Below are 21,642 nucleotides of genomic sequence, written 5' to 3'. Positions count from 1 at the left end.
ACTGTATGTAGTATTACTTTTTTTGAAATTAACAGAGTTGAGATCCTACAAATAAGACAATGGGAATGGTATTGATCATTTGTAGCTGGGCCACATTCTCTCCGGCTCTCTCTGCAGCCATGGCTGCTGGAAGTGTTGTTACTATTCCGGTGAGCATCATTTGAGTCTGCCTCCTTAGCTGGGATTGACACACCCTCGATAAGATCGAGAAGCACTTTCCTCCTGATCATCTCTAACTGATCTTCTGCCTTGTTCCATTTTTCAAACAGCCCGCATGCATGCTTAATTATGGTAAATAAGTAACGCATACACGTGGGCTTAGGAGAAAATGAGAGGATCAAATGATTGTGCATGCAGCAATGATCTCTCCACCTTTCATTGATCAATGGCATACAAATTTCTCAACATGACATGTATACTTTCCATCATTTTGTGGCTCCACTTTGATTGACTGTTTTGTTTAGTACTCTCTCGGCCCTCATATATAACATGATCGTTAGATCAGCATGCATCCACATGCGAACAGAAAGAATTCAAGATTAATATCCCGTTAACCTTACGAGGCATGCATACTCTGAATCAACTCAACTCATGCTCAGCTTCATCATCCCAACTCCCAAGCACCCAGCCCTGCCCAGACCTTTGGGGTAAGCGCAAATGACTCTTCCATTGCTTTCAGTACCATTTCTTCCCTTCCTGCACTTGACCACTATATATGGTTACAAGCCAGACAAATTAAACCACAAAGAATGGTTATTTCATTTGGTTTATGTCTTTCTAGTCGCATCGCCAAGAATATCTCTAAGACTAAGCAAGGAATCAATCTGCTGGTTTTTTTTTCCACTTCCATTAAATAATGGAGAGAAAATTAAAAAGAGTGCTCGGATTTTATTTGTACACTTTATTCTTTCTTAATTTATTGTCAACCTTATGATCATGATGTGATATTACAACAACTATGTGTATATATATAGACATATATTCTCAAAACTTATCTCATTTGGATTCAAAAAGTATTTCATCTCATCTCATCTCATTAATATTATAATTTTTTTAAATTCTTACACAAAATATAATAAACAATTCAATTTTTTTAAATTCTAAAACAATAATAATATCAAAAAATAATATTCTAATAATATTTTATTCAATTTTTATCTAACATTATCTCTTCTCATCTTTGAATTTAAATCTATTTCTTTATTATTTTTCAAGATATATATTTAAAACATGTATTTATTTGAAAAAGACCTTAAAGAGTTTAGGGGCATGAAAAACATGCAGGCCTCCACTTCCTAATGAAAATTATTCCACGAGAATTTGACGTACCGGAGAGAGAGAGAGAGAGAGAGAGATCAGTGAGTCCTAAGCTGGTGAGATGGAAACATCTGAGTTAGTTGAGGGTCGGTATAGATCCACGTTCACCTGGGAATTAATTAGGTCAATTACCAAACAGCTGGAAAAAAAAATAATTTTTCTAATTTTTCATACAAGAATTTGTTTTTAAGAATTGTTTGGATTGAGTGAATCTCTCAATTAATTTTATCTCATCATTATAATTTTTATAAAATATCACACAAAATATAATAAAGAAATATTTAAATAGTGAATTGAGATGAGATGAAAGTTGAATATAATATTATTAGAATGTTATTTTTATTATTATTTTTATTTTAAAATTTAAAAAAACTGAATTATTTATTAAATTTTAAATAAAAATTTAAAAAGATTATAATAATTATACGATATAAAATGAATTAGATGAAATCTTAATCCAAACTAGGCTAATTGATTTTTGGGTACGAATTTTCATTATTTGTTAGAAGCTAGCTGTTCTTTTCATTAAATGTGTAAAAATAATAAGATTTATATTAATAATTGAGGTGATAAATTTATACATCTAAATTATAAGATTGTAAATAGAATATTTATTTATAATTAGTTCTTACAGATGAGAATGTGTGCAAGTTGCAAATTAAAGTTGCCGTAAGAACGTGGCATGGTCGTCTTTAGTTGTTGTTATCATGTTGTCGTCTCTCTATCACCATTCCACCTCACCCCCTTTCATCACTTCGATCACATCCTTAATTCCACCCTTCTCTCTCTCTCTCTCGTCAAAACAAACACCTTTCGGCCTTTTGGGCTCCAACACAAGCTCCGTCACCCTCTCTCTGAACCAAAACAAAGAGCTCTCACGGTCTCACCTCTCCGGCTCTCCTTCCTTCCTTTAGTTACAAACTCAGAACAAAATCAGACTCCTTAATTAGTTGTCTTTATTTTCCGAACTCCAAAGGAAGGACCTCTCTCTCTCTCTCTCTCTCTCTCTACCAACCAAAACAAGCAGCTTTAAATACTCATCCCTTTTACACCAAACAATTACAACCTTTTTCTTCCCCCTCTCTTCGCTCTCTCTCTCAAGCCCGTACAGACAAACGCCAATATGACGGACAGGGTCTTTCCCTCTTCCAAGCCCGCCACCAACGGCACCGCCCCAGCTGCCAACGGAACCTTCCCGGCCACCAAGTCACAACTATACGGCGCCACACGCCCCGCCTACCGCCCCCAACCCCACCACCGCCGTCGCCACGGCCGTAGCTGCTGGTGCTCCTGCTGCCTCTGGTCCACCTTCACCATCATTCTTCTCCTTCTCCTAGTCGCCATCGCTGGCGCCATATTCTACCTCGTTTACCGCCCCCACCGCCCGTCTTTCTCCGTCACCAGCCTCAAACTCTCCTACCTCAACGTCACCTCTTCTACTCTCAACTCCAAGCTCGACCTCAACATCAACGCCAAGAACCCGAACAAGAAGCTCGTTTTCATCTATAACCCCCTCATCATCTCTATTCTCTCCAGCGACATCGATATTGGCGACGGAACTGTTCCCTCCTTCGTGCATGGCAAAAAGAACACAACCCTTTTGAAGGCTACTATTACGAGCAGTGGCAGAGAGCTGGACAGCGCGTCTGCTGCTACTTTGAAGAGGGGCATGAAAAGTAACAAGGGTCTGCCATTGAAGATAAAGCTCGACACAAAAGTGAAGGCCAAGATGGGAGGAATCAAGACCCCAAAGATTGGAATTAGGGTTTCTTGTGATGGCATTAAAGCTACCGTTCCTTCTGGTAAGACGGCGGTGACTGCTTCTACTTCGAACGCCAAGTGTAAGGTTGACATCAGAATTAAGATCTGGAAATGGACTTTCTGAGCTGGGACAGTAAACGGAAAAGTGAAAGGAGGGAATTTATTTTATTTTCTTTTTCTTTACTTTTTTTTATTTAAATAATTTTCTATTATTCTTTTTGTCTAATTACCTCCTTTTTTGTGGTTAAGTAAATGTAAGAAAAATTGGTGGGTTGAATATTGTATAATTAGGAGACAGAAATTTCTTATTTTTCAAAAAGTCTGTTAATTTTTCCTTTATTTTCTTTGTTTCATACTAATTAATTTCTGAAAATGACTTAAGAGTTGTCGGTTTAACTATTTAATTTCTCTTATATGCACATGAATATAAATCAAATTTTTTAATACAAGAGAAGTGCTATACTTATAAAAAAAAATTTCATAAAATTATTTTTATAAATTGATTAATTTATATAATATGTTTGATTTATTTTATAATAAAAATAATTATATAATCTAACTTTATCTTATGAAGAATATCAGTATGTATATGTATATATTAACAAGAAAGAAATAATGGACTGGCGCCAGCTTCATGAGCTTTTGATATTTTGATAATATACGTAGCAATAATGGTGAGGATGATCTGGTGGATTCTGAAATCCCAACACACACGTTGCGTGATTGACAATATTCATAATTAATAAAATAAAGGCATTTGGGGTTGATGGGGGCTTTAATTAAATCGCTGTGAAAATTAGGTCGACGATCACTCGAAAGCTTGCAAAAGTCTTGAATTATTTAATGTTGTTTAGTGGGACTCATTACTTGGTGCATGCATCGTCTCATCACTTTGTGTCGGTGGGGTTGAATTATTGCTGTTGGTGTGCATGCAGTCATGCGCGCGTAGTACCATCATATAATATGCAGTTGGGCCCCAGAATAGATATTTTTATCGATACAAATATGTATGTATATAAAAAAAAATAAGATGAAGCCATAATTACTCTTCTTAATTTGGAATAACTCAAAAGGTCCAAATTATCACATCGCTCCACAAATCTTAATTATAATTAGATCATGATAGGTACTAACTCCATCATTATTTCATGACCCGATAATTATCAAATTATAAATTCACATTATTTCTTATGATATGCTGATTTGTACGTAAAGGATCGATCATGCTACAGGAATATATAATCTCTACCGATAATCAATAGATAAATGCATTTTAGATTTTTTTTTTGTTTTATTTATTTTTTTAACATCTTTAAATATATATTTTTTAAAAATATTTATAAATTTAATAATATTCACTTACTTAATCACTAACAAAAAACTAAAAAAAATTAGAAACAAAAATTGGTAAATCATGGATAAACCATATATATAATATATGTTCAAACAACATTTTTCTTTGTAAAATATTTTTTATTATAAAATATTATGAAATGATATATATAAATTCAAAATATACAAATCTCGAACAATCCTTTATAAAAAGAAAAACGCTAGAGACCGGTTATGTTGAAAAAATGGTGTCTACACCGTCCGGCGTCCAATAAGCAACTGCACGCATGCCGTGGCCGTTCCATGGAAAAAATATATATATATATATAAACCCACCTAACTCATGAATTAAAATACACCCCACTTACACTTACACCTCCCTGGATGTTTTTTTTCTCCCCTCCCTCCCTCTCTCTCATTGAAAGAAAAACTCCCTTGGTCATCTCTCTCATTCATATTAAAAAGGTAATTTTTCTTTCGATGAGAGAGAGGGAAAGAGGGAAATAAAAAAATATTGAAGTTTTTGAGAGGTTTTTTAGAAAAAATATAGTTATAAATATAATTATACACTAATTTGTATATTAATATGATGTGATTGGTTAAAAAATAAATTTTATTGAAAATAGTGTTAATTTAAATTTTAAGTATGAATAAATCAATATTGATACACAGATTAATACGCAACTATATTTGTATGTAACAAAATTTTTTTTTTTTATTCTATTAGAACTATAAGGTGGCAGTTACTTATTGGACAGTGTAAAGAGGATGTTTTTACGCCATAAATTGTTTGAAGTTAATCTCTTATAAATAAGTGGACGTAACCTTAAAAAGTATAATTTTCTTTTTAATAAAATTCACACTTCTATAAAAAAAATTATTGGAAGAAACTTCTATGCCTCTTGAGTTTGACCGTCCAGTCCCTCCCTGCTGGTAATTTTTTTTTTCTAATTTAGTAATTTTAAAAGTATTGATATATTTTTTTATTTTTTAAAAATATTTAAATATATTAAAAAAATATTACCTGGGCCGCACGCTCAACGTTCGACTGGGTGCCATGGTAGCCTTGCCCAAAACTTATATACGTAAGACTTATACGTACCTAACATTACTCTCTGCTAAACGATAACAATTGGTGAATTTATATTTATATGATTTTTTTATTAATAGTTGCATTTCTTTAATGAGTTTAGGATGAATATGAATATTAAGTGGTTGACACGTGTTTTCATAGTATCCAATACAGTACTAATGAGATGGAGGACATCATTATTCCACTTTTCAATCTGTCATATATTGGACAATTAGGGATGCCGTTGATGTGTGTGTATATATATACCGAATATATAAGTGGAAATCCCGATGCTACAATATTTTTGTCTAATATTTTTTTTCTTATTTTACCCATGCTTTGTGTACGTATTTGCCGGTCCCTTTTGCCCTCTCCCCAAACCCGTTTTCATCGTCGCAGCCTCACCTTTTTAAAGTCTGTGTTTGGTTGCTCAAAATCGGAACAAACGGTTACACTTTCAGTCCCCAATTTTTCCTGCATGGACTGTTATGGACAGCCCAGAACCAGCCATGACTAGCTACTCAACCTCCATTCTCTGCTCAGACCACCCCTCGCTGCCAAGACACTCCTGTTGTGCACAAGATCAGCCACGTAAACTGCCAGCCATACCTCTATTTTTGTCTGTAATCGAAACAGAGGAATTCTCTCCAACGTCAGCCAAAGTTGCCCAACAAGCCACTGCCCTCGATGGAGGCCACTGCATGTTTCAGTGGGTACATGGATTTGGTGAGAGAACACAACCAAGCAAACCAAAATGAAGCTCACAGTTTAGGAGCTGAAAAACATAGCAAAACCGAACTCAAGGCACACGGATTTGGGGAAGAAAAATTGGAAATAAAAAGGGAGTTTCTCAAACTTGGATTCGGAAATGCTAAGGGAACGACGAAGAGAGAAGGAGGCGGGCATGGAGGCCCACATCAGACCTGCAAAGGGAGAAAAACCAGATGAAAAATAAAACAAGAGAAAAAAAGAGAAGGCACGGTTTCGTAACAGAAGAAAAAGAGAATCAAAGAGAGAGAAAGAAAAACCATAACTGACGAAGAAGAAAAAGAATGGAGCTGCGCGGCAACAAGCATTTGTAGGAAAAAAAAAAAAAAACCAAAAATAGGAAGAAGAAGAGAAGCAGCGGCAACACATGATGTAGAGGAAAAGAGATGAATGCTGCGACACAACAAAGACTTTCAGATGAAGAAGATGAAACACAATGATTATGAAGAAGGAGTTGTTCAGCATAGAGAAGGAAAAAGGAAACAAAAACCTAAGGGTTGGCGCAAAACGGCGCCGTTTGGGAGAGAAATGGGGCTGGGATGCAAACCAACGGGCTGGGCTCTACTAACCGAATGGGCTGGGCCCAAAATGAAATAAAACACACTAAAAACGAGTCCAAACTGAAAAGAAAGTCCAAAAACTAAAAAAATGTAGAATAAAAATAGATAAAAGACAAATAAAACACTAAAATTAAAAATTAATAAAATACAACAATAAAATAATTTAAGGTGGAGATAAATTTAAATAATAACCAATAATCAATAACAAAAAAGGCATGATAAAATAAATTTCACGACTTAGAAATTATAAAATAATATAATGAAAATTACATTAAATTTAAAACAAGAGAACTAATATTACTAATAAATAAAATAATTATTTAATTAAAACAGTAGGATATCATACTCCTACTGTAGCCAACCTATAGCCAAAGCACAGCATCACTTTGTAGCCAACCCAGAGGCACCCCTGGTGGCTATGCGAAGCTCAAGAATACCGATTTTTCCTCTAAAAATTCCTTATGAGGGTTTTGTTTTTTATTATTCTTGGTTGGGTAGCTAAGGTATATATAAGAAAAGTGAAGGAATTAGGAAGTTGATTGCTGTGAGTAGAAGATATTGAAAGACGAAAAAGTGAGTTGTTAGTCAGTGAGAGTGTAAAAAGACAATAATAGTATAAAAACTTTCAGTTGGTTTCAATTTATTTGTAAAATTAGGGATAAAATTAGAAAAAAAATAAGTAGAGAAGACAATGCCTACAAATGTAAAAAGACAAATAAAATAAAAATAAAATACACGGCTAAAGAAGAAAAAAATCAATAGAAATGGAAATTCATAATATAAGCAGGGGTAAAATTGGAATAAAAATACGTCAAACAAAAACACTGCAAAGCGGAAAAAAAGTAAAATAGAGATGTAAAACCATAAAAAAGAACTAAATATAAAAAAGTACAAGTATAACGGAAAAAGAAATATAAAAGTAGGGGCAAAATTGCTCGTGAATGCACTCGAGGAACAGAGGGAAAAATACAAAGCATGGGCAAAAAGACCAAAAATAGCAACCGACAAAAGAAGTAAAAAAAAGTAATAGAATTGTAAAAAGACCAAAATAGGTCGGCAAAACAAGAAAAAAGAAAACAACAGAACGAAATTTAGGAATACAAACAGAGAAAAAATCACAATAAAAATATGGAAAATAGCTAGGAAAACAAGGGCATTTTTGGAAAATAATGTACTTCCAACTATAGACATTAGTTGTGCGAATAATGTAACAAAAATAAGGGCAAAAGCGTATATGCAAATAAAATTGAGGGATAAAAATGGAAATAAAAAGTGGATAAAGTTTAACTGAGGGACAGATCGGCAACATTTCCTTCACCTTGAAGTTCCACTGTCCCGTGCAAATTGTAATAAAGCAACTGGATATGACTACAACGAAAAATTTATGTGCTATAATTGCAAAAACATGATCTTATAGCTACGGTAAATCATTTTATCTCATCATTTTAAATGATCATTCCTTACATGATAAATATAACATAGTAATTGTTAAAATTATGTAATTACTAATATTCTCATTAATTTTAGCTGTTGAGTCTATCTAGAAATAGAGAAAAATACTATATGTATAGTGGTTGTTATCTTCAAACTGATGGCAGAAGAAATATTGAATTGTACAATTGTTGATCTGTTCGAACACACAGGTGAGATAGAATGTTTAATGCATTATGTCTTTATATATTTTTTTATTATTACAGGAGCAAATATTGCAATTACAATTTCAGAAAATGAATGAATTATATACTTGCGTGTAAAAATGAATCAATATGGACAACTGCGTTAAAATAAACTCAATGTACTCTCTGCCCATCCTATAAATCAAATTATGTCATGAGCACTCAAAATCTCTTCTTCTTAAACTTCTCACTATTGTAATTATATACATAAATAATTAAGGCATTAAATTGTATGTAAAGTCTATACTTTTTTCTTCACTTTATATATTTTGTTCAATTTTTGTTTAAATTTCTTTTTTCATATTCTCATTTATTATTTTGTACTATTTTTTATTGTTTCTTTATATGTATCAACTGGGCATACGTTGCCCTTACTAGTATATATATGCATGGATGAGAAAAAATATTTATAATCATGAATTGTATAATCGTTGTGTAATCGTTTTAAAAAAAATAAATAAAATATGGAATTTACATGAAAAAAATTAAATTTTTAATAGTAGATCTTACGCTTTTTCAGAGTGATTACGTGACATTTATGCACTTTACAGTTATATGTAAAATTAATCTGTATATATATATATAAATTCTATTTGCAGTTTAGGTGGGAGACTGTGTGTAGATCCATTGATGTATGGGGGCAATAGTCTCTATTTGGAAACTGTGCGTAAACTAACTCATATATATATAGAGCAATGTTACGTATAGTTCTTATTTAGAGACTGCAATGTAGGTTTAAGTAATTTTATTTTAAAATTTTTTAAAATTATAAAAATATCTTTTTTCAAATGATATTTTTTATTATTTAATAAAAAGTCTACATGTGCAATCACTAATGTCGTATGTATATATTGATTGGTAGTAGCACGAGTGATCAACCAATTATACCACAAAAATACTGTATACGAACATACGTATGTACTGTTCAATATTCTAGCTAGCAAGTAGTATTGATCTATGTACTGATTACAAAATGATTATGGGGTTAAATTGCTAGAAAATATTGGGAGCAGCCCCTGTTTGGGATCAGCCGAAGCACACCATACGTGGCGCTAGTATAATGATGAACTTATCCCCAGATTTCCGTTTCCTCCCTTAGAATTTTCACGTTTGATTTTTGAAGAGATAGGGCTCGAGCTCTTCTCTCCCAAATGTCGTTCCAATACCGAGTCGTTCCGTCGTCAGCATCCCTGCACCAACACCCCCAAAATCGTTGTCGTTCCGTGTGCACTCTTAGTCCACTCTCCCCCTCGTCTCGCTCATCCTTTCAAACTCCCCTTCCCGAATCTCCTCAGCATTTTGTCTTCTTCAATCTCAACGCTTGAAGCCAAGTAACCACTGAGGATCTCCTCAACTTTTTTTCTTTTATTTTCAAATTGATATCAATTTTGCAATAACACAAGGAAGTCCATTTGAATAAGTTTTAAGGAGGGTGAAAGCATTCTTTAGCCAAGTCAGTAATTTCAAAAACAAACCGGAGAAGTTTTGAGTTTTCTCCATATTAAGTTGAGCTAGAAACCCACGAGGATGGAAGAATATATTTGCTTAAGAGACGGAGAGGCATCGGAGATTTTACATGCAATTCATAAAGCTGAACGTGTCCTGGGAGATAATCATGGGGCCTTGAAAATTGGGGATTGCGGCCTAAATGATCATGAATACAAGGAGGAAGCTCCTTTGAACTCGATTTCTCTTTTCCAAAAAGAGCTACCAGAATCAACACTTGGTTGGCCACTTCTCCAAAAAACAGCACATGCGAATCAGAAAGCTATGAAAAAATCTAAAGATAGGAATTTGTCTATTGTTGAATGGGTAATGAGCCTACCTACTTGATCCACGTCTCTAATTTTGTAAGATCATACTGCTTTGAATGTGAATAAAACTGACATACCTTCTGAGAGGGAAGCTGTCAACTCTACCTTTGAGAAAGGAGATAATGAAGATGAAGAAGCATCTCTCGGTATTGTTGGGCAGAGAGACGACATCGCTAGTGGCACTGGGTAGAGAGATGGCGTCTCTGGTGGCGTTGGGCGGAGGAAGGTGACTCAAGGGTGAGGGAGGAGGGATTTCGTGGGAGGAATTCGAAATGCTGTATTTCAACCGAAATATGAAGCTTTGTAAAAATGCACATTTTGAATTATTAAAAAAAAAAAAATAAGAAGACGCCACGTATGGTGTGCAAAAGTGTGCACCTGCTAGAGTTGTGGGTGCTTAGAATAAGTCTATGTATAAGTATAAGGAGGCTATGAAACGAAAATTGTTATTTTAACAGAAGTTTATATTTTTAACGGAAATGTTTAACGCAGTTAAATTTAATTATAAATGTCGGTCAATATTTTTTATGCACGTCCGTTTATTGCGATCTTCATCTCTGATTTCAAGATGTCGATCTCCATCTCCGATTTCAAGAATAACTCCGCAGTCGCTTCGCCAGCTTCGGCTTCATCGATTGCATGAAGTTCGACCCATGAGAAGCCAATAAATCCTCATGTGATGCCAAATCAAGGGTCTCATCGCCAATCTCAAACTCACCGTGTGACTTGGGTCGCCAGTGAATGCTTCGGCCTGTCATTTTCTCACTAACCAATCAGAGCCTCGAAAACCCATTCATCTTTTCTCCTCCCTTCCGTTGTTTTTCTTCCCTCCTATCTTTTTGGTATCGAATCAAAATCACTGACAATGACTTGTAGGCATCTATTTTTACATCCATCCGGCAGGATAGGAATCCAAATCAAGGGTCTCGTCGCCAATCTCACGAAAGCCGAGATTGATCAACCGGTAAAAACCAAAACTCCTCATCCCGTGAATAGTACGACCGATTTGTGGCCGTGTCGTGTGGAAGTTTCCAGCGAGAAAGTGGCTGATGATGGAGGTACGTGGGGTCTTGCTTCCTTTGACCATGCTCTGTTTTGAGCAACGAAAACAGAGGTGCATACGTTTGTTTCTACATGCAGGTGGTTGCCGTGCGTGGAGCTGGACAGTGGCTATCACATGGTGGCTGAGTAGAGGGGTGTTACGGTGGTGCACTACTGGTGTAGTGACGCTACGGGACGATAGAGGGCTGGGCTGTGGCTGAGTTGTGGTGTCGGTTTTAAGTGGAAGGAGGACTCACGGTGTGGAGGTTGGCTTCACGGCAACTGGGACTTCTGACCACTTTGGGTGGTTCTTGAATTTGGTTCTCCTCCAACCGAGATTACTGTGTGGTGAATCCAGGCTAAGAAGGTGAGATGATGCTTGGAGTGGCGTTGTCGGGCTTAAAGGATTTCACGTGTAGTAGGCGATGGAGCCTCAGATTTGAAGGCTTTGACTGAGGAATCAGAGGAGATCGCCTTTCGAGTACTCCATCAAACTTTTGATCTGTTTGGCCATAGGATTAATTACTTGCTAGCTGTTTGCTAAGTGACACGACGACGAGAAAGCAAAATTCCGTTCCCATGAAAAGATACAGACATATCGGAATAGGCCGAATGGGTTAATGTCAGTTTGCTTGAGTGTCCTTAAAGTATATTTTTAATATACCAGTGGCCGTTGCAGGTGAGAGATGATGATAACGTACGTGGAAAATTAACATATATACTTACATAGTAACTTTATGCAAATTAATTAAAAAGAGAATGTAGAAATAATTCTACATAATTTACATATGAGCTTTGATTGGTCGGATTGCTTGGGATTTAAGTTCAAATTCTAGCTGCTATTCTCAATATATTAAAGTTAAATCATCTAATATTTTTCTCGCAGTGGAAGTTTTCAAATAAAAGAAAAAATTAAAGAGGAAATTATATCTATATATATATATCATGTTTTGATCATGTATAACCTATAACTGGAATCTGATTTTTTGGTTTGTTTATTGCAGGGAATTTGCACTTTTTGATAGGGAATATGTACTTTTTGATTTAGAATTGATGGTGTTTTGAGATTTGTATATCTTTTAGATTTATTTTTTTCGGTTTGGATTTATATATTTTCTTATTGATTCTGTTTTTTGGATTTGTATATTTTTTTATTAATATGTTTAGCTGAGTTTGTATATTGTTGGGTTTCCCTTTCAGATTTTTGAAAAATACAGATAGCTTAATTCTATTTTTCTTAAATGTTTATGATTGTCATTTTTATTTATTTTGGTTTGCCTTTTAATTTATTTTACACTTACCATGTTTTAAATTTACATATAATGTCATATTTTGTTTGAGTGTATAATAAAAAAATAAAGTCTATTTCATCACTCCCTTGTTATCACTTTTTCAGAAATGTTATTTTTATCTACAAGATACATAAAAGATAGTCGACATAGAAAATAACTCTTATTCTCAGAAGTAAAAATCTCAACAAACTAATTTCATTACATAATAAAACTTATATTGATTTACAATATTTCAATTTTCTACATATTAATTTTTTACTTCTTTATTAATCATGTGATGCTATTAAATATTTATTATGTAGGAGCATTTACTATATATTGAGAATATTGCAGCACAAGTTTCACAAAATTATTAGATTATTTAACTTGCTGCAGACCCAGACAAGTTCAACCAACAATACGAAAACTTCAATGTAGTCTCGATTGGTTCCCTATAACATGGCCCAAAGCTATAATGATGATGAAAAAAAAAAACATTTTAAACTGATATTTTAATTAAACTTGAATCAAGTTTGTCCTAAACTTTATGTTGAATTTGAACTAATGTTTTTCTATTTTGATATGTGCAAACATGTAATTACTATACTCCACTTTAACTATTGTTATAAAAACAAATGGTAGAATTAAGATTTTCTTGCCTATATATTAAAATTTTTATTAGGATTAATTTTGTATGGAAAATATTATTATGTTTTTAAATAACTAATTATCCGAACTAGGTAAACGTGTATTGCACGTTGCTTCTCTACTAGTATATTTATATATAATATCCTGCATGCTATGTGTATATATACGCGTATTCTTTAATACATGTACGTACGACTTACTAATTTCTCAACTATTACAATTTGTGAGGGTAAATAAAGTAGCTGCACCTTTTAGATCATGGTCCTGATCATCATCATGAATGTCATCGTGATGATCATGATCTTGCTGGATGCAAGAGCCATCTTCTTCATTGCCTATCCTTAAAATGGCCTCGTAACTGCAACCAATTTTTTCGGATTCATGATCAGTTTTAATATGAACTGAAAACGACAAAGTCAAGAGTACTACTCATGATCTGAAAATAATTCATCTTTTTTTGAAAAAAGAAAAAAAGAAAAAAAAAAAGAGTGTCTCCATCAAGGCAATTCCATTAATAAAACCAGGAATTAATGCAAATCTTGAAAAAAATCATCCTAGAGCTGGGGGGAATTGAGGGCGTCCTAGATCTTTCTAGTAGCATCTAAATATAATTCCCGATCGAGCAGAGGCCATCATTTATTGACTCTTAAGATCATCCGTAACTTGTTAATTATGTCAAACGATTAATAAGAAGATGATGCATGCATGTAAATTAAGCTATTGGCAGTGATGATCTGTTGTATTTAACTATATATATCGATGCATTATATTCTAGCTAGAGTAGGGTCAATGGTACAAACCTCCTTTCGACTCTTTGATCTTCAGCCTCGAACTTCATCTCGTTTCTTTCACAAGATCTCTCAAAAATCAGCTTGGTATCATCGCATTCATCGGCAGCGCCATGCTTAATGTGCAAAGATGACAACGACAAAGAATCTTGCACGGCCCATGCATTAACATCTTCTTGCAAACTATCATTATTAATAACAAAGTATGGTTCTTGATGCTGTCCAAGATTATGATATTGCTCTGATGCGTTGCATGAACCCAGAGTCGGATCTGCACTAATATTAATATGATCATTCTCGGAGTTGAATGCAGCATCTAATACGTTTGGAATTTGGGAGTGATCAGGCTGTTGATCATGAGCCTGAGCTCGGCATATGGCAAGTTGGTGTAGAACAATATCGAGCTCGGCCTTGTTGTAATCGATCAAACGCTGCAAATCCCGTATCAATCTGTAACATCCACCGACAGGATCATTGGCACGGACGTTGGACTGGAAAATGATGGTGCGCATAGCCTCGTCCTTGTCGGGTTGGTCAAGATTCTTGATGATCTTTGTGATATTGCTCACTCCAAACAATTTATGTGCGTTGAGGAATTGTTTTTGGCGATCGTGAGGAAAATAAGGGGCGAGAATACAGTCGGGAGCGCACTTCCTGCGTTGGTACCTACAAGCAGCGCAAGCTTGGGTGGTGCCGTTACCATGTCTTGGATGAAGGTTCATGCCTTATAAATTTGTAGGCTGTACGTTTGTTTCTTGTTGTATTATTGGGTCGTGCGTATTGGGAAGGGTGGAGATATCGGCTGCGTTTCCGGCGGAGATGGATCGAATTGCAGCTTTTTTGGCTTGATGATGGGGCTTGGTTTTCGATCTGGTTCTTTTCTCTCATATGTAAGACTGGGAGAAATGAGAGGAGAAGGTAAAACAAATCATATATATATATATATATATTATCAAAGACAGAATATATATATTTAATTTATAATCCTAACGAAAATATTGTGTGAAAGAGTTCTGTTTTAGATATCTCTAGACAATGTCAACCGAAAATAGGATGTGAAAAAGAATTAAGTAATTTGTTGTAATTGGCACATATTTCCCTTAATTTTCAAGGGAAAGTCGATCGGATTTATGCCATTTGTATTGTCACTAGCCCTATGATTGTAAATGTTCTGATCTCATTTGACCATGCAGTACCATCCATGCATGCAGGAAATAAAAGAAACTAAAAAAGAAGTTCCACGTTATTTTTTTGTGTGATCTTGATCAGTAAAAACAAAATGAATTAAGTCATATATCTCTAACGACTAACTGGATGATTCAATCGTACTGTAGCTTAATTTGGATGCTGATGATCATAATCATGCTCTTTGTTTTCAGAATTCATAAGTTTCTTCTTTCAAATTATAATAATTAAGCAAATGCTGATTAAACAAACAGAAAATCGCAAAACGCGGAGGATTTTTTGACTTTTTCCAAATTAAAGATAAAATTTAGCAAGATCATGAGTGTAAGATTAGATGATCTGCTTTGATATGGTCAAGAACATGTATATATATATGGGAGGATCCAACAAAAAGCTAGTAACTCGGATTGATACAGCCATGATCATGAGCACGTATAAAACTTAATTTGTCACATGATCTTATTTTATATATATATATATATATATATATATATATATATATATACACACACATATACATATATATGCGCGCGCGTACATGGATATATAATATTATTACAAATTGCATGCAACGTGCCACAATTAACGTACGTAGTGATAAAGCCCTTGCGGAAACGTACAATCTGCATGCATGGGCCGGGTACGTTCAGTCAAGACTCAAAATGTGATATTCAGGTAAATTGGGTTTGGAATTTCTCACTTCATGATCAGGGATCGAGAAATGAAGGACATGTCGCCATATAGAATAGGCAACTTACAGGTCAATTAAACAAATGTATGTTTTATATATATTATATATAGATGTTGATCATATATGGATCTGTAGTGTTATAAAACTATAAAGAAGTAACAAATTATTTAAAGATTGCAAAAGAGAAATAGGAAGATTGAGAGATTGCAATGTACTTAACTATTCAAGAGTTTAATATCATTTACTTCTCTCTCATTTCTTGTGTATCACAAATGATTATCAAGACATTTTTTTTTATAGGCAACTTCATAGTAGTTTGTTGTGTCAATCAAGTCACATGCACAACGGACTCATAGTTTATTGTGCCAACCAAATCACATGTACAAGAAACATAATAAGGTGTAGTCTACATGATTATCCACCAAATGCATATATTTATAACAATCAGGTTTAAAATTATATCATTATGAACAGGCCATTGCATTGCACTCTAATATTTTATCTCCGAATTTCTAGCCCAATCAATACATGTAACAAGGGGATCAAGTGAGAGACCAGTGATTGGTGATGTTGATGCTGCATTGATGTTGTTGTTTCTTAAGCAAACGTTGTTGCAGTTGGTGAGCCAAGGTAGAGGGGGTCCATGATGTGTTGAGGTGTTGCTGCGGGTGGGTCGACAAAGACTAGGTCTGCGTTTGGATGCTGAGGTGATCTCATATTATCTAAGTTGATATGTGAATAATAATATTTTTATAAATTCTATTAAAATGTGTTTGAATGTATGAAGTAGGTAGAGATGGATTTAACATTTTTACGAAAAGTTAGAAAAATAATAGGTCCTATCAATAATGGTTTGGAATGTATTGAGCTCATTCTAACAACCAAACATAACAATCATCGTCTAGCTTCCTCCTAAAAAACTCTCTCTCTCTCTCTCTCTCTCTCTCTCTCTCTCTCTCTCTCTCTCTCTCTCTCTCTCTCTCTCTCTCTCTCTCTCTCTCTCTCTCTCTCTCTCTCGTCAGGATACAATTACCAGAATCTAAATGGTTCTTGCTAACCTACACTCTTGAGTGACTCTCTACCCCTTGACAGATTAGGAAAATGATATACTCTCTCTCTCTCTCTTGTCCGGGTACAATTACAAGAATCTAAAGGGTTATTGCTAACCTACACTCTTGAGTGACTCTTTACCCCCTCGACAGATTAAGAAAATGATATACTTACAATTATTTTTTATAATTTTTATACAATTATATTTTAAAAGAATGATATTTTTATAAAACAACTTATAAAAATAATATTACTTTATACTTTACGTAAATACTTTTAATTTAACATGATTATATCAAAATTATAAAAAAAGTTACAAGATTATCATTACTCGAGAGATAATTATAGAAACTAGAGATAAAAAGAGACGAATAAAACGGCAAAAGCACGATGTCGCGCGTAGATCGCATAAAGTGCTTTACCCTTGTGACCGTTGGATTTACTGAATCTTGAGGAACCGTTGGATGTACTGAACACCGATTCAACGTCGTCGTTTTACCACGACAAGTTGTGCTTCTCAGCCATGAAATGTTACCGTCTTACAGACTCACAGAGCCCCGTGCTCGTCGCAGGCCTCATTTCTAGCATCATCGAGGAAAAAAGCGCAAAACGGTACAGCCCGCGGCATCCGTGCACACCTCTCTCTCTCTCTCTCTCTCTCTCTCTCTCTCTCTCTCTCTCTGTGCCAAAGAGGTTCAACTCTTCGACGGGATCGGCGTCTTTCCCTAAAATATAGGTTCGCTCTTGAGTCTCTAACTCTTACATATGCTTTTCTTGTATCCGTTGTTGGGTTGTGAAATTTGTGCTTGAATTTTATTCATGATGGATGAAACCTGGTATATGAGCTGACATATTTTCTGGGTTTTGGTGATTTGTCTTGGGTTTGTAATAATCGACTAATTTGCAGTTAACAGAGATACAAATAAGAGAATATGATTTTTTATTTTATTTTTTTATATGGGAAATGTTCTACGGAGCGATAGAACATCAATTTTAAGAATGTTCGTCTCGAATATATCATTTGCCAGCCAATTTCAGGCTTTACTGTATAATTTTTTATGTATTTGTGATTCTTGTTCGATATAATAGAAGCTCAAATAGTTAAACCTAACAATTACGAATGCAAGCAAATGTACGTGTTGGCATTATGCAACAACTATGCATTTTTCATTAAATATCAGATGAAATGAAATATTTTAGTTGTTTTATTCTTCCCCATTTTGGCCCTTTGGTAAAAATGCCTTGTCTAGGTTGGAGCTTTGAACCATTAGTTACCGAAGTGGGAGACTGAAAACTTAAGGTGTTGTTTGGTTTGTATATGTTAGAAATTCTAGATCAGACACAGCAGAACGATGTTACCTCTAGTGGCAAATCTTGTATCAGGTGCGGTTGTTCCATAGACTTATCCACCGTTGCTATTTGTCTGAATTCATCCTCAGCGATGGTATATGTGTCACGTGGTAACCACCAGACAACACTCATATATTCCACAACCTAAATGTCAGGACTAAGAGACACTTATTTTGAGAGAAAGATTTTCGTTTTTGTAGAAGAAATAACCCGCTCTAAAGGGGAAGGAGCTATATATATAGCCCCTCCAATTGTAACCCCTGGCTGGCCTTAAAGGCCCAACCATCAAAGCCCTTTAATAGCCTCTTCATATGTGGGCATATGAAGCGTAAGGGTTGCCCACTATGGGCGCGCCTTTACTACAGCATAAAAAAATTTCTTGCTTCTTGAGCAAGAATCAAATTGCTGTAAAAAATGATGAAAGTGCTTTCCAGAATACCTCATCTTTGACTCTTCTGTTTTCTGGAAGAAAATAGAGGGAGCAGGGTAAGTTGTGTCCCTGTAGTTGCTTGCTAGATAGCCCTAGTTTCTCCACAATTAGGGGAGCCATTAATCACTGTATTTGTAGATTCCCCTGTCCTTTTTTTATGCTTATTGGGGTTAGTTTTCTAGAGTGGGTACAACGTTGCTGGTGGGATTGGTCAAGGGAAAACAATGTCACTGTTGCACTTTAAGGTTCTGCTATTCGTTGAAACATTGAACTGGACTACAGGTTCAGAAATGAAATCAATTCATCTTTGAAAGTCAACACCTAGAATCTTGATCAGAGTGTTTTATGATTTTTAGAGATCAAGGTGGGAGATGAATGGATCTTGTTGGAGACCATGGAAAAAATGGACTTTTCCTGGTGGACATGCAAAAAGACCAGTTCTTGTTTTGGTTTGTCAGTAACTACATCCACCTTTACCTGCCACCCTCATCCATCACCACACACTGTTAGGAACTCTTCACCCTCCACCATTGGTTTCCTGAAAACTGGAATATGTGATGATGAATGATCTTGTTGGAGAGCATGGAAAACATGGTAGACATGCAAAAAGAGCCAAAATTTTTAAATTGGTGACTCGTTTTCTTTAGTTCTTGTTTTGGTTTGTTGGTAGCTAACATCATAGGTCCTTAGGTTCTACCATGCATGAAGTTCCCTTCTGATTGCCCTGGGGCACCTGATGTTATTTTCCAGTCAAAATTATGTGGCATAATGAACTGAACGAGTTAAAACACCTTAAATGGCAGAAGAAGGCTTGTCAACTGCTTTTAATAGTCAATAGTAGAGTCTTCTGAAAAGAACTGCTGCTGAGATGCCATCCAATTTAGCAAGTACATGTTCCGGTTTTTCAGGAAACCCAGTGGTGGAGACTTATAACAGCGTGTGGGTGATGGATGGGGGTGGTAGGTAAAGTTGGATGTATGCAGTTCTATGGGCATTTTGATAATGCCGGTTGTAAATCTTTTTTATAAAAAGGAAAACACTATACACACAAAAGGATCCTACACACTGATATGGCACACTACTAGTGTGCCACATGTCCCCTATTTTTTTTTTCCTCCCCTCCCCCGTGCCCCCTCCTCGCACCATCTGACCACCTCATGGTGGCAGAAGACGCCTGCAGTCCAAGCAGCAACACCGGCGTGGAGCACCAATAAGTAAGTTACCGAGACAAGGATGCGCTGCTTAGAAGAAGGGAGAGAGAGAAGGGCTCTGGTGGCTAGGGGAGAAGCTTATGTTGACAAGGGGCTGGGTGCGGTGGCGCAGTTGGGCTGCGACAACGGCTTTGGCAACGACGGGAGAGAGAAGGGGACGTGCGGCTCGATTTCGGGAGGAGGAGAGGGAGAGGGGCTGCACTGTTTGGGGGGGGGGGCTGGGTCCGATCGGGGGTCACCGGTGAGGGGGGAACGGCAACTGGTGGTGGCTGTTGACGAGCTGTGGTGGTGCTGGGCGCTGCTGAGGGGAGGGGGTGCACAGGGGAAAGAGGAGAGAGAGGGAAAGTGGGAAAGAGGGGCTAGGGGAAAGAGGAGAGAGAGGGAAAGTGGGAAAGAGGGGCTAGGGAAAATGGACACGTGACATATTGATATTGTACCACATCAGTGTGTGGGATCCTTTTGTGTCTCTAACAGCTCCCTTCTAAAAATACTTATAAAAAAAGATTTTATAAAATTGGATGTAGTCATTTTTTTTTACTTTTCAAATTTTACATTTTTCAAAAGTATGGTTGACCATCAAGGCTGTGATTGGTTGCATGCAATTGGGCCCTTGGATTTGATATTGCATTTCTAGAGTATAATTAATTAGTCGTTCAATGCCTTAAATCAGTTCAGTTGCATGTAAAAAAGGTGGATTTGGAGGCCAATCCCCATCGAAACTCATTATTTGATGGTTCTATGAGCTGCATGATTTTGTTATAAGAGACAATATCATTCGCTTTGATTTGTCAGTAAGACATGCAAGAGATGAAAATGATACCAGTTAAATAAATTTTCCATTTAATTTGAACCTCCAGTGAACCTTGGCGTCTGCCTGTATTGACAATCATGATATATTTTATGAGGACCATCAGCTCCCTATGTTAGATCTTGAGGTCTGTGATTACATGTAGTCTTCAAAATGTTTATGGCCTTGGCAATTGAGATATTCAAGTATAAATATTTTGTTAGTATTTATCAACAAAAAAGAACAGATACCTTTATTAGAAATATACTTATTTGTCAGACCTATAAGAAAAAAGGAAAAGCAATGCCTGTGTAATTATTATACCTTGTAAAGATTATTTATGGTTCAGTGTGCGTGGAATGTTCAACTATCCATGTTAATGGTGTGGGAAATTGCAGGAAACATAAGGTATGGCCATAAAACCGACAGTTGCTTTGCGGGCAATACTTGTGGGAGGAGTGGCCGCATTTGCAAAAATAGCCGGTGCAATGAAGGCTGCAGGTGGCGTGAAGTTGGGAGCGGCAGCAGCTGCCATGACAGCAGCAGCAACTGCAGCAGTGTCAACAAAACAGGAGCCAAAGGATGTTTCGAAGCATCCATGAAAGTGACTCCAAAGAATGGTTAATCAGTATTAATCATGAAGCACAGCCGCATTCCCAGTGAGGTAATTTGGGGGTTAGTTAGCTTGATGGTAAAGACAATGTATAATAAACCTTCTGAAATTAGAGAAATGACATTGTTGATAGACATTCAACTTGGTTATATGTGAAATTTTTGTATTGTCACATCGAGAAAGAAAAGAAATTAATGACATTATTCCCAGTGAAAAATAAAATTTCCCCCCATGCAAGATGTTTATCTGCGCAGTCTGCCTTAACTGATCATGATGG

General features: G+C 35.7%; 3 protein-coding genes across 3 annotated transcripts; 2 read left to right on the top strand and 1 right to left on the bottom strand.

Moving 5' to 3' along the window:
• The first annotated feature begins 2,056 nt into the window (after positions 1-2,056).
• Positions 2,057-3,417, top strand: LOC122300952 (NDR1/HIN1-like protein 13). Its single transcript, XM_043111965.1, has one exon. It carries the CDS (start codon positions 2,441-2,443, stop codon positions 3,200-3,202), a length of 762 nt encoding a protein of 253 aa, XP_042967899.1. The 5' UTR covers positions 2,057-2,440; the 3' UTR covers positions 3,203-3,417.
• A 9,944-nt stretch (positions 3,418-13,361) lies between these two features.
• Positions 13,362-14,917, bottom strand: LOC122295340 (LOB domain-containing protein 22-like). Its single transcript, XM_043104346.1, has 2 exons — positions 14,061-14,917; positions 13,362-13,618 (listed from the first exon to the last, which is right to left on the bottom strand). Exons 1-2 carry the CDS (start codon positions 14,768-14,770, stop codon positions 13,468-13,470), a joined length of 861 nt encoding a protein of 286 aa, XP_042960280.1. The 5' UTR covers positions 14,771-14,917; the 3' UTR covers positions 13,362-13,467.
• Positions 14,918-17,517: 2,600 nt separating this feature from the next.
• On the top strand, positions 17,518-21,618 carry LOC122300951. The gene is made up of 2 exons (XM_043111964.1): positions 17,518-17,710; positions 21,151-21,618. The coding sequence occupies exon 2, from the start codon at positions 21,163-21,165 to the stop codon at positions 21,352-21,354; it is 192 nt and encodes a 63-aa protein (XP_042967898.1). The 5' UTR covers positions 17,518-17,710; positions 21,151-21,162; the 3' UTR covers positions 21,355-21,618.
• Positions 21,619-21,642: the final 24 nt, after the last annotated feature.

This window comes from Carya illinoinensis, chromosome 2 (genome assembly GCF_018687715.1).
Source record: "Carya illinoinensis cultivar Pawnee chromosome 2, C.illinoinensisPawnee_v1, whole genome shotgun sequence".
Taxonomy (NCBI): Eukaryota; Viridiplantae; Streptophyta; class Magnoliopsida; order Fagales; family Juglandaceae; genus Carya; species Carya illinoinensis.
Note: the sequence above shows the minus strand (reverse complement) of the source record. Positions and strands in the feature narration are given on the sequence as shown.